The 15,919-nt window shown below is 45.5% G+C and overlaps 1 protein-coding gene across 5 annotated transcripts in view; it reads right to left on the reverse strand.

Moving 5' to 3' along the window:
* Positions 1-15,919, reverse strand: part of LOC146782652 (retinal guanylyl cyclase 2-like) — a 465,010-nt gene that overhangs the window by 88,240 nt on the left and 360,851 nt on the right. For all 5 annotated transcript variants that reach the window (XM_085637790.1, XM_085637788.1, XM_085637789.1 and 2 more), the window contains 3 exons: positions 7,178-7,341; positions 4,220-4,412; positions 3,937-4,111 (listed from right to left, as the gene is read on the reverse strand). In XM_085637790.1, coding sequence (XP_085493916.1) covers positions 3,937-4,111; positions 4,220-4,412; positions 7,178-7,341 — 532 coding nt within the window. The remainder of the gene's footprint in view (positions 1-3,936; positions 4,112-4,219; positions 4,413-7,177; positions 7,342-15,919) is intronic.

A 15,919-nucleotide genomic window follows, 5' to 3' on the forward strand; every position in this document is an offset into this window, starting at 1 on the left:
GACTCTGTGTTTGATGCCGTTTAGCAGAGGTTTTAAAAATGTTCCCGCCAGGTGGAAGCAAACACAAGTTTTCCTACCTGAGAAGCCATTGTGTCCCAGGGGCTCAGGGAGGGGGGTGGGTGGCCCCTCCCTATTTTTATAAGCAGTATCCCCGGGAGATGGTGTCCCCAGAGAATTTTAAAGACTCGCGGGGGGGGGGGGGGCGCATGTTCAGATACACAATAATCTTTGAACCTTAATTTTTAAAAACTCCTGATCAGATACACACCAAATCACAAAAAGCACAATCTGCGAACCAAGATCTAGCTTCCTGCTAGATTTGGTGTAATTCCCTACAGCAGTTTTCCCTGTTTCACTACCTAAAGAGGTCTATGGAAACTGCACGGGGATTTTGCATTTTGGGACCCCACCTTATTTTCTCAGCCCCCACTTGACGGTTCACCCCAATACTTTCCATGCACAAACTAGTCAAAACATATTACCTTTTTGGACAGATTCATCAAACGAGACCAAAGTTATTAGCAACACAAAAAATGCATTTCCTACAGCTAACCAAACTATAACATCCCAGAGGCAACCGTCACTGGGTAAGGGATATATATAAATTACAGAGTAGCAGTGGCAATTATTGTTAGGGTTACTAGAGATAGGATTTCCTCAGATTTTTTCCTCTTAGTAACTGTGCGCTCCTTTGACGAACCTCCACAGAATCTTCCAGACATATTTTCCTTCTAGATTGGCAATTGGTCAGAGGGGCATAAAGAAAAACGGGGGTGTCCCAAAACGTGTTTTGCCCCCAATGCCCTTTCCATAAACTTTTTGTATTGGATGCAGTGGCCAAACAGCCAGTCAGTTTTGGATTAAATTTGGTCATATGTGTAAGTAATGTAAGTAAGTAGTAGGTTTTATAAATTTTTCATATCTATTAACACAAAAAGTACCCGCATTCACTGGGGTCTTCAAGTGAAGCAGTGACAGCCATTGTGTGCTTGACCAGAAAGTCGATCTATGGACTAGTTCCTCCAAACATTAATCTTTTATAGCGCTAAGGGTCTTTTTATCAACATAAGCAAGGTCCTGAGGATGGACTAACGGACAAAGAAAACATTAGACCGAAACGTCGACTATCACACCTATTCCTTATTTTATTGTACTACAGGCAATTTTGGCTTTGTGTAAACTCTTCAGATTGCCTACAAACATTTTGTGAACAGGTGTTCACAAATGTAACTATGAAGGCTATTTAACCTTATGTATCTTTTACTTCTGGCTACATTGTGTTAATTCTTGATTTTGTACCCTTTATAACTAATGATTTTCAATCAATATAAAATCAGGTTTTGGAATACATACACCCGTGTTTTTCCTTTCCTATCTCTGTATCTCTACATGAATAATCTATTCATTAATAAATTAACAGATTTGTTTTTGGAGTAACCCAACTGTAAGCGACTTTGACAGAGCTTACCTGTTAGACCCGGCCTCGTAGCATAGCCATCCCTGTCCCCGCACCACATAACCTGACCCATGCACCTCACGCAGCCCCCGAGCCCACGGCCTAGCCGATCCTTCCCACCAGAACCCACACACACCCGACCCGGACTGCCCCGTCCGTGGCCTTCCTCCTTTCGGCCACACCGGGCCCGCGTGCCCACTTCATGCACCATGATGGCCGCCCGGCCCCAGCGCGACCCTGGCCTAGAGGCGCCACTCCAGCTGGGGGACATCGCGCTCCCATTGGGATGAGAGAGGGAGGAGCAGTTTCCATCGCACCTCTGAGCTCCCCTGGGAAGGTGGGTTTCGATCGGCCCGCCGGCCTCCCCGAGGGCTGGCTCCATGCCTGCTGGGTGTCTGGGACTCCTCCCGACCTGGCCCTGAAAGGATCAAAAGACAATGGCAGGAAACCGCGACAAGCGACCCCCAGGTGACAAGACCCCTGCCTGCACAGACTCCGGACATCAAAGAGGAGTCGTCCTATAACAAGGGGTGCTCTGGGGCTATCCGGCAGATTCGCCTTTGGAAATACCTGAGCCCTGCTGAGTGACTCGCGGCTCCCTGAAGATCGTAAGACCTCCGAACGTGTGCTTGAGCCCTGCTGAGTGACTCGCGGCTCCCTGAAGATCGTAAGACCTCCGAACCTATGCTTGAGCCCTGCTGAGTGACTCGCGGCTCCCCGAAAATATCGTAAGACCTCCGACTTGTGCTTGAGCCCTGCTGAGTGACTCGCGGCTCCCACAGACTCTCTTGGTCCCGCCGGACCCCGACGACGACAAGCGTATCCCCCAGCTCGAGGATTGTGAGCTGTGCGCTGGGTACGCCCCTGCATTTGATCCATATCCCCAAAGACTGTCCCGCTACCTCCTACCCCCTCCGAGACTCTGTGAGCCTGCGCTCCACTTGTATATATTTGCCTTGCTGATCATAAAGATCCTACAACTCCGATCTGATAAAGATTTGTTCTTAAGAACTCCCGGTGTGGTGTCTCTTTGTCGTGTGGTGCCGAGTGTACGATCCTAGATACGAGATTCCTCCCCTGAGGAGTCTCCCGCCAGTGCCCGGCTACGATACCTTGAGGGTTGACCTCAGGCTAGTCAGTGCCCCTCCGGGCCCCTCTGAGGTCGCCTTCTAACATTACCTGAATGTAATTTCTCAATTGCTATAAATATTTTATATGCACAATGAAACTGAAGGAGCTCCCAGATCTGAGTGGTTATGCAGCCTTGAGCGAGCACCACACTGAGGTTCAGGTTCTTCATCAGCAGCAACAACCCTCTGAGGAAGGAGAATACCACCATGTGGCCTGTGGAGGACACCGATGTTTGGAAGGTTACGAGCACAACTGCCCTTCTTTGAGGTGGAGGATGGCATCGCTAAAGGTAATAAGCACATATAGCACTTCTGTTGCAAGGGCACGATATTCTTTGGACCAGATATGCACATCAATCCTGACATAAAGGAGACAATACTCTACAGAAGACGCCTCCTATGCTGGACTCTGGTAAGATTTGAGATGTTGGGGTTGAGGTCAACAGCTCTAGTATTCGTCAGTAGGAAGACACAACAGAACACGGATGCTCCCACAGAAGAGAGAGAACTGAGATTAGAAGAAAGGAAGATTGTCTGATGTATGGTTCAGGTATCCAGCCACTCAAAACCAATATTTTATTGGCACTGGTAAGAACAGGACTACTAGCCCACAGGGAACCAGGAGGCTTCTCCGCGGTGTATCTGAAAGGTCGAAAAGGCTCTAGCAAATTAATTCAGGATGGAATGAGCTGCTATTACTGACACTGCTTTAACCCTACAACCTTTGCTGCATAGGTTGAGATGTGTCTACCTCAACGCACAGGAAAGGAGCAGTGAGACTATGGACCCAAATATTAGGGGTATCAAATTTAAAATATGTACAGAAAGTTTGGGAAAGTTAACATTACACTATGTGAACTTTGGAAACTTTGCATGCAGCAAAAATTCAGGCCTTCAAAGGTTTGAGGAAGATACTTCTCTGCAAATGTTTCTGTGTCAGAATATTTAAACACATTGCAACCTTTGCAAACAGCAGAAAACCTGCAGAATTTAAAAAGACTTCACTATAATAGCAAACAAAATCCTTCACGATTTTGCACATTCTTGACTGGATTGTGGTCACCTCATTTGCATTCTGCTGCTATTTGTCTTGGTTTCAACACTCTGCAGTTCCCTGGTTCTAGAACTACAAGAGCAGCAAGAGTTGGCCTGGTGAGACAGGTGACAGCCACATCAAATTGACATCATAGAAATCCATGTTAAATGGGTGAGTGCAAGTGATGCAAATAGAAATCTGCTAAAGGTGGCAATAGGGCCAACTCAAATATGATAGTCTTGGTGGGCAGTACTGAAGGTGTGACAAAAACATTGACCCATTGCGAGCAGGGAGAGGTAGCTAGCAGCACCAACCTGAGTGCAGTCCGATACGGATACGCACAGGGACTTCAGGCATGTGTCGCATCCGGAAGGTTCCCATGGAGCTTAGGATATCAAGAGACATATTGGAGATTTCGGCCGCATGGCGGTTGCCGTTGCGGTTGGGCAGCCCTGATGCCACCATGTAAGCATCTCCAATAGTTTCCACCTATAGGAGAAATAGAGTGCAGGACTGAATGGTAAACAGGTGCATTAAATGAACGCATTATCTTTGCAGTAGAGATATCCTCACCACACTGCACTGTGCAGTGCTTACCTTATAGACATCATGAGAGCCTATGATGGCATCGAAGAGTGTGTAGAGGTCATTGAGCAGATCGACCACCTCAATGGGCTCACTCAAGGCTGAGATGGTTGTGAAGCCCACAATGTCACTGAAGTAGATAGTCACCTGGTCAAAATATTCTGGCCGTACTGGGGCTCCAGTTTTCAGGGCTTCAGCCACAGATCTACCTCAGGGAAAGGAACAAGGTAAAAGGGGAAAAGATGGTGAAGGGAGAGTAGTGAGGAGAAAGAAGAAAGTAAGGTTGGGAAACAATTCAGGTAGAAAGAGGAAAGAAAGATTCAAAGAAGGGAGTGTGACCAAATGGCACCAAAGGGAAAGAATGAAGAAACAAGAAAAACATTTGAAAGAGAATGACAGAAAAGTCAATACACAGGGAAGTAGGATTTAGACAACAAAAAGGGAGATGTTGACAAATAAAGAAGGTATAACAGAAAGATAGGTGGTGGGTACCCAGGCTTAGAAAAAGTGATAAACAGAAAGCATGTGATGTCCATTCCACATTTCCTTCATTCTTCTCCGCCCCATTCTATCTTCTCATGCGCTTTCTCAATGGTCCTCGCCTCTCCCTGCTCTTTCTCCACTGATTCCCTTCTCTCATTTGCCTCCCCTTTGCTTCCCTGACACACTTTTTATAGCAAAAAAGTGCCATTGATAGTGTGCGCTGTAGACAAATTAATTGTGCAAAGTATATGGCTTAATTGGGGGGGACAGTTGTGGCAATGAGGGTTAGGCTAGCAAGAGCTCCTTAAGGCTTCACAAAGGATGGAAGTAAGTCAGTATTGTTACAGCTGGTAAGGGACAGTAAGAGGGTTCTGTCGTTTTGGCGCTAGGAGTGAGAGAAAGAGCAGAAGATGGAGAAGAAGAATTGCGATAGTGAGAGAAAAGGCAAGGAGCAGCCAGAAGGGTGTGTGATGTGAAGGGAGGTTGTAGGTTGTAAACAAGTGAACAGAGAAGGAAGATACAGGAAGTATTGACCAGGGCCACACTTGAAGATGATTTAGAGAGTGTAAATTGAGACTAGAAGGAAAGTGTGACCATCTGGGAAAGAAGGGAACTGAGGAGATGTGGACAACAGAATGATATTTGAAGAAGAGCGTAACAGCAGAATAAAGACTTATTGCGGTGGACAAAGCATGAAGCTAGGAAGGTATATACAGGGAGTGCAGAACAAGGTGAGTGAAGACAAAAGCAGGAACAAAAGCAGGAATAAGAGCTTAAGCTGAATGTAAATTAAGGATATACAGGAGAACGGAATAATACAGCCGAAGGTGCGGGTATAGCATTGAGAAAGAGAAGGAAGGCAAGAAATTTCAATTTTGTTGAAGTTGAGGTGTGAGGAATATGAAAGCATGAAGGATTGGATGGCAGAGAGTCAGCAGGAGACAGTGTGAAGGTGGCATCTGAAAGAAGAGAAGGAATTTATGATCAGAGAGCTGTGGGCATAACAGTGATGTGAATAACTGTAGGAAAGGAGTCCAGAACAAGGTGGTTGTGAAAATGGGAAGAGTGATGATCAAAGGATAGAGTCTTGGGGGACATCAGCAGACAGGATGAGAAGACCACACAAACAAGGAGGGGTGATGAGAGAGATGGCTTGGCAACCTCATGCTGAATCTGAGACACCAAGTGAAGGCGGTGGAGAAGAACAGAGAGATCACCAGTAAAAAATACTGACAATAATCTGAGGATAAGATAGAAAGAAGAGTGCTTTCAACATTGAGCTGAGGAAGTTTGCAATGGGCAGAAGAGCAGTCTCATTAGAGCGAACTATGCATAAGCCAGACTGATGAGTAAAGATTACAGAGTGAGACTCATGGTAGTGACATAGGTCACACCAAGAGAAATCCATAGAGGTAGTGTTTGTGACACAAGTGCAGTCACATCAAAATCTCACTTGCTCAAGACTTGGAAAGGACAGGAAAAAGGGGGGGAAATCTGTGCGAGGTTACAGGGTAAGGACAGCCAGGATACCTTCAGTGAGAATGCAAATGACAGAGGCATATTTGAAAGACAATTTGGGCAGGAAAAAGAGCCACAGAGGCTGGATCATCAGAGCAAAAAGAGAAACGAGGATACATGAAAATGACAGCGAACTAAAAAGAAAGCTAGTAGGGCTTGGGGAACAGAAAAAGGTGATATTCAAAGGGGACAACTGGAAGACAGAATAGATGAATTCAGAAAGAGAAATGCCAGCACTTGTGTCACCATCAGTACTAATGGAGCATGTCACGGGAGAGTACAAGGAGTGTTTAGGAGACAGGGCAGAAAATGTGCTAATATCGAAAAAAGAATTGCAGAAGTTACGAGGACAGAGAACTACAGATTTGACTAAATAAAAGTCTTAGGGTAAAAGTGGATTTGCTGTGCACTCTGAATATGCTGCAGGAAACATGCTTTCGAAAGAAGAGATTAAGAAACTTTAGGATAAAGCAGGTCTGTGAGAGAGTGTGAGTAGAATGAATAATGTAAAAAATAAGTGAAGTGGTTCTAAATGCAGGCAATAGGGATACTCATAGTGTTGAAGGTATCAGTGGCAAGGAACAACAAAATTATGAGCACACAGAGTGCTGTGGGAGAGACTGGGCCCTAGAGACAGGGCTTCAATTGGTCCCAAGGGCTGGACAGGCCCATGTAGATAGGTTCTCAAAATTTGATACCTTCTTTTACCACCTTTTCACTTCTGCCTCCTGCAGAGCAAGGGTAAGTTTACTAAAGACTGTTTGGTTTTCACCAAGCTTTGAACTCATCTATCCAGATCAGAGGAAACCTAGATGTTTTAAGGTCTGGCAAAATCTGTCTATCCTTGAGAAAGGACACCTGTCACATTTGCAACACTAGTGTGCTCAGGGTCTGGAGAGTGCCTGATGTAGCTTTCTTTGAATTAGGATAATGAAAATAAAAACTGATAACCCTGATATGGGCACTCACGGGGGCAGCATTTGGGTTAGAAGTTTGTCAGTTTTCTGTTTCTCGATCTCGAGCTCTTCTGTCCTCTCTCGGATCAGGTCCTCCAAGTTGCTTGAGTACTGTTCTAGCATTCGCAGCATAGAGTCAATGATGTTGGTCTTCCGCCCCTTATTGATGTTCTTGAACTGGAGGAAAAGATAAATGCTGTGTGAGCAACAGGAAACTATCCCATTAATCTCCTCTTGCAAACCCCCTGTGTGAGCTTAAATTTTAGACAGAGACAACGGATCTGGAACCCGAAGGAAAACGGCAGTACATTTCCAGAGCTTTCCACCTTGTGTTATTGAAGGATGCAGAAATTAACAGGTTCTCAATTTGCACACAATTCCCAGCTTCATACCTTGAAAAATGGAATATGTGCCAATAGTGCATGTTTTTATCTATCCTTGAGTGTGCAAACTGCTTGTGTGAGCTATCTACCCCTGTATTTTGTGCCTATATTGTAATGCCAAACTCAAGTTTTCATCCAAAATTTGGTTACCAGCCCGACTGTGATTGGAATCTAAAAGGGAAGGCTTTGGAGTAGTGTACAATCGTCCCTAAAGTGGGTTACTTATGCTTAATCTTAAATCCTGTTTCCCTCTTCCATTCTCATGAATGGATTAAAGATATTTTTTAGTGAATTGGGAGAAACAGCATGAGGACCAGGTGACATAACAAGCCAATTAGGTTCTTTGGTCTTTATTAAGAGTTTGACGGATGGAATACTTCATCACAAATGTGGCTGATGTCCCATCCGTGACAATAAAAGTGCATTATAGCCTATTGCACTTGTAATACCCGTCCGGGCCCATCCGGACCCAGGCCCAGTTACTCTGCCCTTTTGTCATGATGGCCGACTTGTCTATACGAAAAATAGGCTCCTATCACTTAATCCGTCGAAAAATCCCGAGTGTAATTACATCCATTCGGGAGTAAAACCCTTTATCTACTGCGGCCTTTGTAACCCGGCCACCACTACCTCAGGTAATCTCGGCCTACAGCTGGGCCTTCTCAATTGTCGGTCCCTCCCTAAACACTCCCATGAAATCAATCTTCTGGTACGGGATTTCGACTTTGACGTCTTGTTCCTTACGGAGACTTGGCTTACTCCTTGGTCGGATTCTGATATCATCAACGCTTTACCCCCGGGCTATCAAATTTACTCCCAAAACAGACCCCTCGGTAGAGGAGGCGGCCTCGCGATAATCTACAGAGAACAATTCTCATGTAGATCTAGCGACGCCAATATTGACGACTGTGAAAGCTGCCATTTTGCTTTACAAATATCCCCGACGAACTCCCTCTCGGGGCTGTTGATATATCGGCCGCCGGGAACCCCAGGGAAATTCTCCAGCGCGCTTGTTGATACTGTCACCCAAATAGCAACTACCTCTTCCAACTTTCTTATTTTGGGTGATTTCAACCTTCATCTATCAGACCCTAAGGACCTTATTGCGTCCGAACTTCTCCTTGACCTTATGTCTTTTGACTTCCGATTAGTTAACTCAGAACCCACTCATGACAAAGGACACCTTCTGGACCCCGTTTTTACCAATATTACGGATCTCACCACCCGCTCTCCTCTCCCCCTCCCTTGGACAGACCATTGCTTAATATGTATCTCCTGGTATCTTTTCATCTCACCCACTCGACAGGCCAAAATCCGGGTCACTGACCGTCGTTGGAACAATCTCTCGCCAGACGAATGGGCCTCCATTCTTAGGGCCTCTTCCCTCCCCCCTGCCTCTGATCCGCTCATTGCTGACGATCAGTTTCATCTGTGGCTCACCTCATCATTGGACAAACTCCTCCCTAAAACTACCACCCTTAGACGAATCAAAAGAGTGAGCCCTGCCCCTTGGTACACTCCTGATCTTAACCTCCTAAGGAAGGAGTGCAAAAGAACGGAACGCTCCTGGAGGAAGGACAAGTCTATAGTTAATAAGGACATTTTCCGAACCTCCTTAAAAAACTATAAGATCGCTCTTCGCAATACTAAATGCACTTTCTTCCAGGAAAGGATTGAAAACTCCTCCTGCTCTGCCAAGGAAACTTTCATTATTTTAAAAGACTTACTTAAAGTCCCAGACCCTGCACCAAAGAATCTCCCAGATCCTAAAGCATCCGAAGAAAAATGCATTAAATTGGCCAAATTCTTTGAGGAGAAGATTCAGAAAATTCTTGCTTCTCTCCCTTCTGTCGACCTCAGTTTTGCTGAGGAAGACTGCTTTAATGTTAACCCTATCACCCCCCATCTTAATTCACTCGGACCAGTCACTATTGAAGAGGTCTCTACCACGCTAGATACTATCAAAAGCGGATCCCCCAGGGACCCTGTCCCCCTTCGCTTTCTTAAGAAAGTTGCCTCCACCATCGTCCCTCCACTCACTCACCTTATTAACACCTCTTTGCTTCAGGGAAAAGTTCCCCTCAGCTGGAAGGCAGCTGTCGTCAAGGCGCTCCTTAAAAAACCTTCTCTGGATCCCTTGGATATGTTCAACTACAGGCCTATCTCTCTCCTCCCCGGAACTAGTAAAATTGCTGAAAAATTAGTTAATAAAAAGCTTTCGCAGTTTCTGGAGACTAACAATCTGCTCAGAAGCTCGCAAACTGGTTTCCGTCCAGGGCAGGGCACCGACATCGCCCTCCTTGCAGCAGTGGAGGAGGCTAGAGCCCTTTTGGACACAGGAGGATCAGTGGCAGTGATCCTCCTGGACCTCAGTGCGGCCTTCGATACCGTTAACCATCAGGTCCTTATCCAGCGACTCAAGAATATCGGTGTCGAGGGCACTGATCTGACTTGGTTCAAATCCTTCCTTGACCATCGCTCCTTTCAGGTCTGGGAGAATGACATCTGTTCTCCTGTAACCCCTCTCCAATGTGGTGTGCCTCAGGGCTCAGCTTTAAGCCCGACATTATTTAACGTCTATATGTCCCCACTGGAGGAGGTTGTCACACCGTTTGGAGTGAAAATCATCAGCTATGCTGATGACACTCAACTAGTGGTGTCCCTATCGCACCCAAACCAACAACCTGCGGATCTCTACAACTGTCTTGCAGAAATTCAAGGATGGATGAATAACTCATCTCTGAAACTTAACGGTTCAAAGACTGATATTCTCCTCCTTGGTCAGAAGGGGCCTTCCCTTTCTCAGACCATCTGGCCTCCCTGCTTAGGTGATCCTCCAGCCCCCAAGTCTGAGATCAAGAGCTTGGGAATCTGGCTTGAAAAAGACTTGTCTTTTAAGACTCAAGCCAAAAAAACCGCTGGGACATGCTTCGGGCTCCTTAAATCTACCAGGAAGATTTTGCCCTTACTTCCTCCTGTCTCCCGGAAACTGTTAATCCAAGGCCTCATTATATCAAGGCTGGATTACAACAATACCATCTTTCTAGGCGCTCCTGAGGTTACCCTTAATAAACTTCAGATGATCCAGAACGCGGCAGCCCGGATCCTCACCAATACCCCGGCTAGATCCTCGGCCAAACCAGCCCTGAAACTTCTCCACTGGCTCCCAGTGTGAGAGCAAATTAAGTTTAAAGCTCTCTGCCTGGCACACAAATTTTACAGGACAAAGGCCCCCCTATCCTAAAAAAATTCATCAGGCCTTAAAAAGCGTCAAGATCCCTTCGGTCCGACCATGAACACCTCATCACTATCCCTAGAGTGAAGAGGGTTCGTTCTGGTGGACGGCGCTTTTCTGTCAACACGGCCTGTCTCTGGAACTCCCTTCCCCGTGACCTTAGGACAGAACCAGATTATCTTAGATTTAGGAAGCAGCTAAAAACTCACCTGTTTCCCTGATTTTCTCTCCATCTTTTCTCTCTTGTGCTTGTTTCTTCTGGTTTGTCCGGATATCAGCGCTGGGATACTTACGGGTGACTACGCGCTTTATAACACCTACCTAATAATAATAATAATAATAATAATAATAATAATAATAATAATACAGCAGATGGGATAGCCATTGTGCTGTGATGGAGTACCCCTTTGTCTGCAGTAGGTAATTTGATACCTCACCTCTCTACCTCAGAAACATCAATGTGGTTGGCACACCTTCGCCCCATTAACTCCATGAGCCATAGTGTACTCTAAACTGTACTGTCTAAATTAAGGTCCTTCTTACCAACATCTCTCTGCCGTAACATTCCAGACCTGAGAACATTGAGGATCATCCTGGCCAGGAGGTATAGGTCATTTGTGTTCTTCTCAAGGCGAGTAGATCCGCTGTTAGACTTCCACTCTTCTTTGGGAGACCAATTCTGGGTAAAGCTTCAGTTCATGACGTGGAATCGCTATCCAGGCCTAATAAGAAGCCTAGGGAAAGAAGTTCTTGCAGAATGCCCATCAACGTACCTAGACTGCAAACTTGCACAAATGGAAAAACGTGTCCCTTTCAGTTTGCTAATATTAAATAACGTGGACTTTTTGGCAGCATTAACCAACCTTTGCTTCTGTGGTCAGACAAATGGATTTCAACTTCAAGAGATTTATGCGAAGGAGTTGGTCCTGTTGTGACTACAGCTAGTTAGAGAGGATTGGGAACCTCGTTGGGAAACCCACTCCATTCCTACTAAGAGAGAACCTATTTTGGTGAAGACATGGGAGTAAAGGATCCAGACAGAGACTTAAATTGTGGTCCATGATCATCTAGGGAAGGGTCTCATATTCCAGATCAGAGAGTGGATTCATTATTGATGGAGAGACCAAATCCTACCTCCAAATAGAAGCCTAGTACAAGGTTCTCACACTAGGCTGAGATCATCCAAACACTAGAGGCCATCAAGTGTCTGGAATCATCGTACCAAGGCAAGATACCTAAACCTGAAGCAAGTAACAAGAATCTTCTTGTTTGGCTAAAATCCATCCTGTGAAAGTAAAAGCTTTATCTGCCTCCACACCGAGTACCAATCAATGAATCCCAGGAAAGGAATCAAAGAGATGCTCTTCAGATATGAAGAAAGACATTTATCTTAAACCAGGAAGGTCAACAGGTAAGAGCCTGATGGGAAGCAGTGCTAAGCAGACAATTATACACGTGAGTGCATTTTAGCCTCAGAAAATGCCACAACTGTTGCCGTCAACCTAGTGAATACTGTGGGTGTAGCGATTCAACTAAGTGAAAGGTTCTGCTACTAGGAGTGCATACCTTTGGTCACAAATATGAGGAACAATCTGTAACTGCCCAACATAAAAATATGGACATAGACACCTTTCAGATCCAGCATTCAAAGAGCTCCTTTATTCAACAGAGTTTCATAGCTGTGAAAGGGTCACAACTTTCCATTACGCCCAAGACATAACAAAGGTTGAAGTGGTGAAGATCTGAATGGGGTGAAATTTTGATGCAGATCTTCACAACAGAAAACAAGCAGTAGTAGAAACCTTTCCCAATATACTTCGAATTGACATGATTGACGCCCCTGACTGCAATAGCTTTTTCATCAACAATGCCAGCTCTGGCATCATAGTGTGATCATAAGAGAAGGAAGGAAGATGCATAGTTGAGATTTCGCATTCGTCAAAAATGCTGAGAACCTGCTTTGGGATGAGGATAGAAGTTGCTACTTGTATTCTTTTGTATCTTGCTGTATTTGGTCAATGCACACAGGTAGAAAAGCCTCTGAAATGGTTCTCCAAGAAATCTATGACTTTGGGCTCTTTGTCAGAAGGGGAGATGGCATTACACTCTTCTAACAGCCGAGAGGTTTTGGTTTCAGGCTTCAGAAGGCCTTGCTGCAGAGGACCATCTGAAGACATTTGAACATTGCTATGCAGTGCAGAAAGGCTCAGAGTGCACATCATGGCTCCGCCCAGAGACATGATTCAAAGGCTCTTTCGTACAGGTAGGTATCAGGTAAAATCATGTTGTAATTTCATAGTTGTAGGGCCTCGAAAGGAGCTCCACTGTACATCACATCTCCGATTGCTTAGGGGACAACCTCTGTATGATGCAGAAGGCAACGTGCATTCAGTCTCAGTACAGTGTTTTAGAGGCCTTGGAGGAAAGGGCACTACATTGAGTCCCTTGCTGGCATGGAGTGTAAGTCATGGAGCAAACCCATTGGGAAACAAATAAGGCATGGAGGTCTATCTAAACAGAGGCCAGCTCACCTTGTTCCTCCTCTCTTAAATGTTCCTCAACCCCATGGGCACATGAGGATGGAAATCTTGTTTTAGTAGTAGAGGCAGTTCTTGAAACACAATGAACAGAAAAGATCTGAGGAAATTCTTAGAAAGTGGCTCAGGAAGCAGCTCATAAAGCCAACAAAAATCAAAATGAAGGATTTATTAAAAGCTATACCCCAGCTCAAATCCAACAAATAAGACATATCACAAAATTTCACAAGCAAACGTAAAAATCAAACCTTTTTTCGAGAAATATTGGCACTTATTTTGAGATCTTTATGTATTAGATTATGTGTCATCTATGAGGCCATCCACGGGAAACTCCCCACTGCAGGAGATCTGATCACACCCTCTTAACAAAGCCACCTATCAGCCTGACTTTCATCATACCCTCGAGTTTCTTTAGCTAAGGCCATTTCCATCTGTGATCTGCTACTAGATGCCATTGTTATGTTGATTTGTATAGCGCACTAATCACACAAGTGGGTATCCAGGCGCATGGGCAAGTGTGTAGGTGTGTGTTGCCAAGCTGCTTATATGACAAGCAAGGTCTTCAGCTTCTTGTGGAACTCAAGAATGAGGAGGACTCTCCGATGAGTTGAAGGAGGATGTTCCATGTCTTGGGTGCAATGTAGGAGAATGAGCAACCTCCAGTTTTGCTTATGCGGATGGGGGTAATGTGTGTGAGTGATATGGTGAAAGTGTATGCAGTTGTTCAGGTATTCTGGTCCTGTTTTGTTTAGTGCTTTGTATGTGTTTGTGAGAAGATTGAGTTGGCTGCACCTGTGAATGGGAAGCCAGTGAAGCTTTCTGAGGTGCAGTGTGATGTGGGTGCGGAATAGGAGGTCGAGTGTGAGTCTTGTGACTGTGTCCTGGATGGTCCAGAGTCTGTGTAGGAGTTGTTTGGAGATTCTGGCGTAGAGAGTGTTGCTGTAGTCCAGTCTGCTGGAGATGAGTGCCTGCGTGACAGTCTGTTTGGTGTTCTGAAGCAACAATTTGAAGATCTTTCACAGCTTGTTTATGTGTAGGATGTGGAAGTAGGAGGTTCACACTGCATTAACTTAAGCAGTCATGTTGAGCTTGTCATCTAAGATGATCCCTAGATGCCTTGCGTGGTCTGTGGGTGTTGGTCTTAGCTTTGACAGCCACCAGGTGGAATCCCATGAGGAGGTCCTGTTGCTGAAGACCAGTACTTGAGTCTTGTCAAAGTTGAGCTTCAGGCAGTTGGTTCACATCCAGTTTGCTACAATGGTCATGCAGTGGGTGAAGCTGGTTCTGGTGGTGTTTGTCTTGTCCGTCGGGGAGAGGATTTGTTGGGCATCATTGGCTTAGTAGATGACAGTGATGTGTTGTGATTGAAAGATGTTGGACAGCTGTGTCATGTATATGTTGAAAAGGGGGGGGCTGAGGGACTATCCCTGTGGGACTCTGCATATCAGTTTCTTGGTCTCTGCTGAGAAGGGTGGCAGTCTGACACTTTGCATCCTTCCTGTGAAGACAGAATAGATACATTTGAGAGTGGATCCTTGTATGCCAATGTTGTGCAATCTTCTGATAAGGGTGATGTGGGAGACAGTGTCAAAGGCAGTGAAGAGGTCGAACAGGATGAGGACCAAGGTTTCTCCTTCAACCAGGATGTTTCTGTCGTCGGACGTGATGAGTGCTGTTTCTGTGCTGTGGTTCTTTCTGAATCCTAAATGAGTGTTGTCTAGAAGATGGTGAAATCTGAGGTGGGTTATGAGTTGCTTGTTGATGACCTTCACAATCACTTTGGATGGATAGAGGAACATGGAGATATGAAGTTGCTAAGCTGATTCGGGTTAGCTGTAGGCTTCTTGAGGAAAGCGATGATTTCTGCAAGTTTCTGGTCCTCTGGGAAAGTGGCAGACGTGATGGAGGGGTTGATGATGTGAGTCAGGGTGGTGCTGATTGGTGATGTTCTCAGGTTGTAGATGCGGTGGGGGCATGCGTCCACTGGGGCCCTTGAGTGGACGGTGCGCATGATTGCTGCTGTGTCTTTTCTAGCGAAGGCTGTCCATTCTGTCAGGTGTCCGTCTTGGTTGGTGGTGGGTAGGTTAGCGATGAGTCCTATGGGGTTGGGTTGGTGTGCTAAGTTGCTGTGGATGCTTGCTATTCTGCCGTGGAAGAAAGATAGATTTTTGCAGAGTTGCTGGGAGGCAGGGATGTTGTTAACTGTGGCTGACCACAAGGTGATAACCTTGACTTTGAGAAGATCTTCTTGTAGCTGTTAGAGATTTCTTTGATGCAATCCACTAGTGCTAATTTTTGGTGTCTCTTATTTCCTGGTGATAGTGTCTGAGTGCAGCCTTGTAGGTAGTTCTGTCAGTGGTGTCGTGGCTGCCTCTCTTTTCCTTTCTACCTGTTTACAGTGTCGTTTGGTGTCTCAACGGTCTTCAGTGTACCAGCTGGCCTGCTTGTTTGATCTACTATGCTTGTTGGGTTTGATGGGTGTGAGGGAGTCGGCGCAGTACTTCATCCAGTTGTTTAAGTTGGTGATGTCCTTGTTGAGGTTGTTTGTGGGGATAGGTTGATCTGTGCTGAGGGTGCTAATCCCTGCTGCTTCAGTGGTT

Source organism: Triturus cristatus, chromosome 12 (genome assembly GCF_964204655.1).
Source record: "Triturus cristatus chromosome 12, aTriCri1.1, whole genome shotgun sequence".
NCBI classification, from domain to species: Eukaryota; Metazoa; Chordata; class Amphibia; order Caudata; family Salamandridae; genus Triturus; species Triturus cristatus.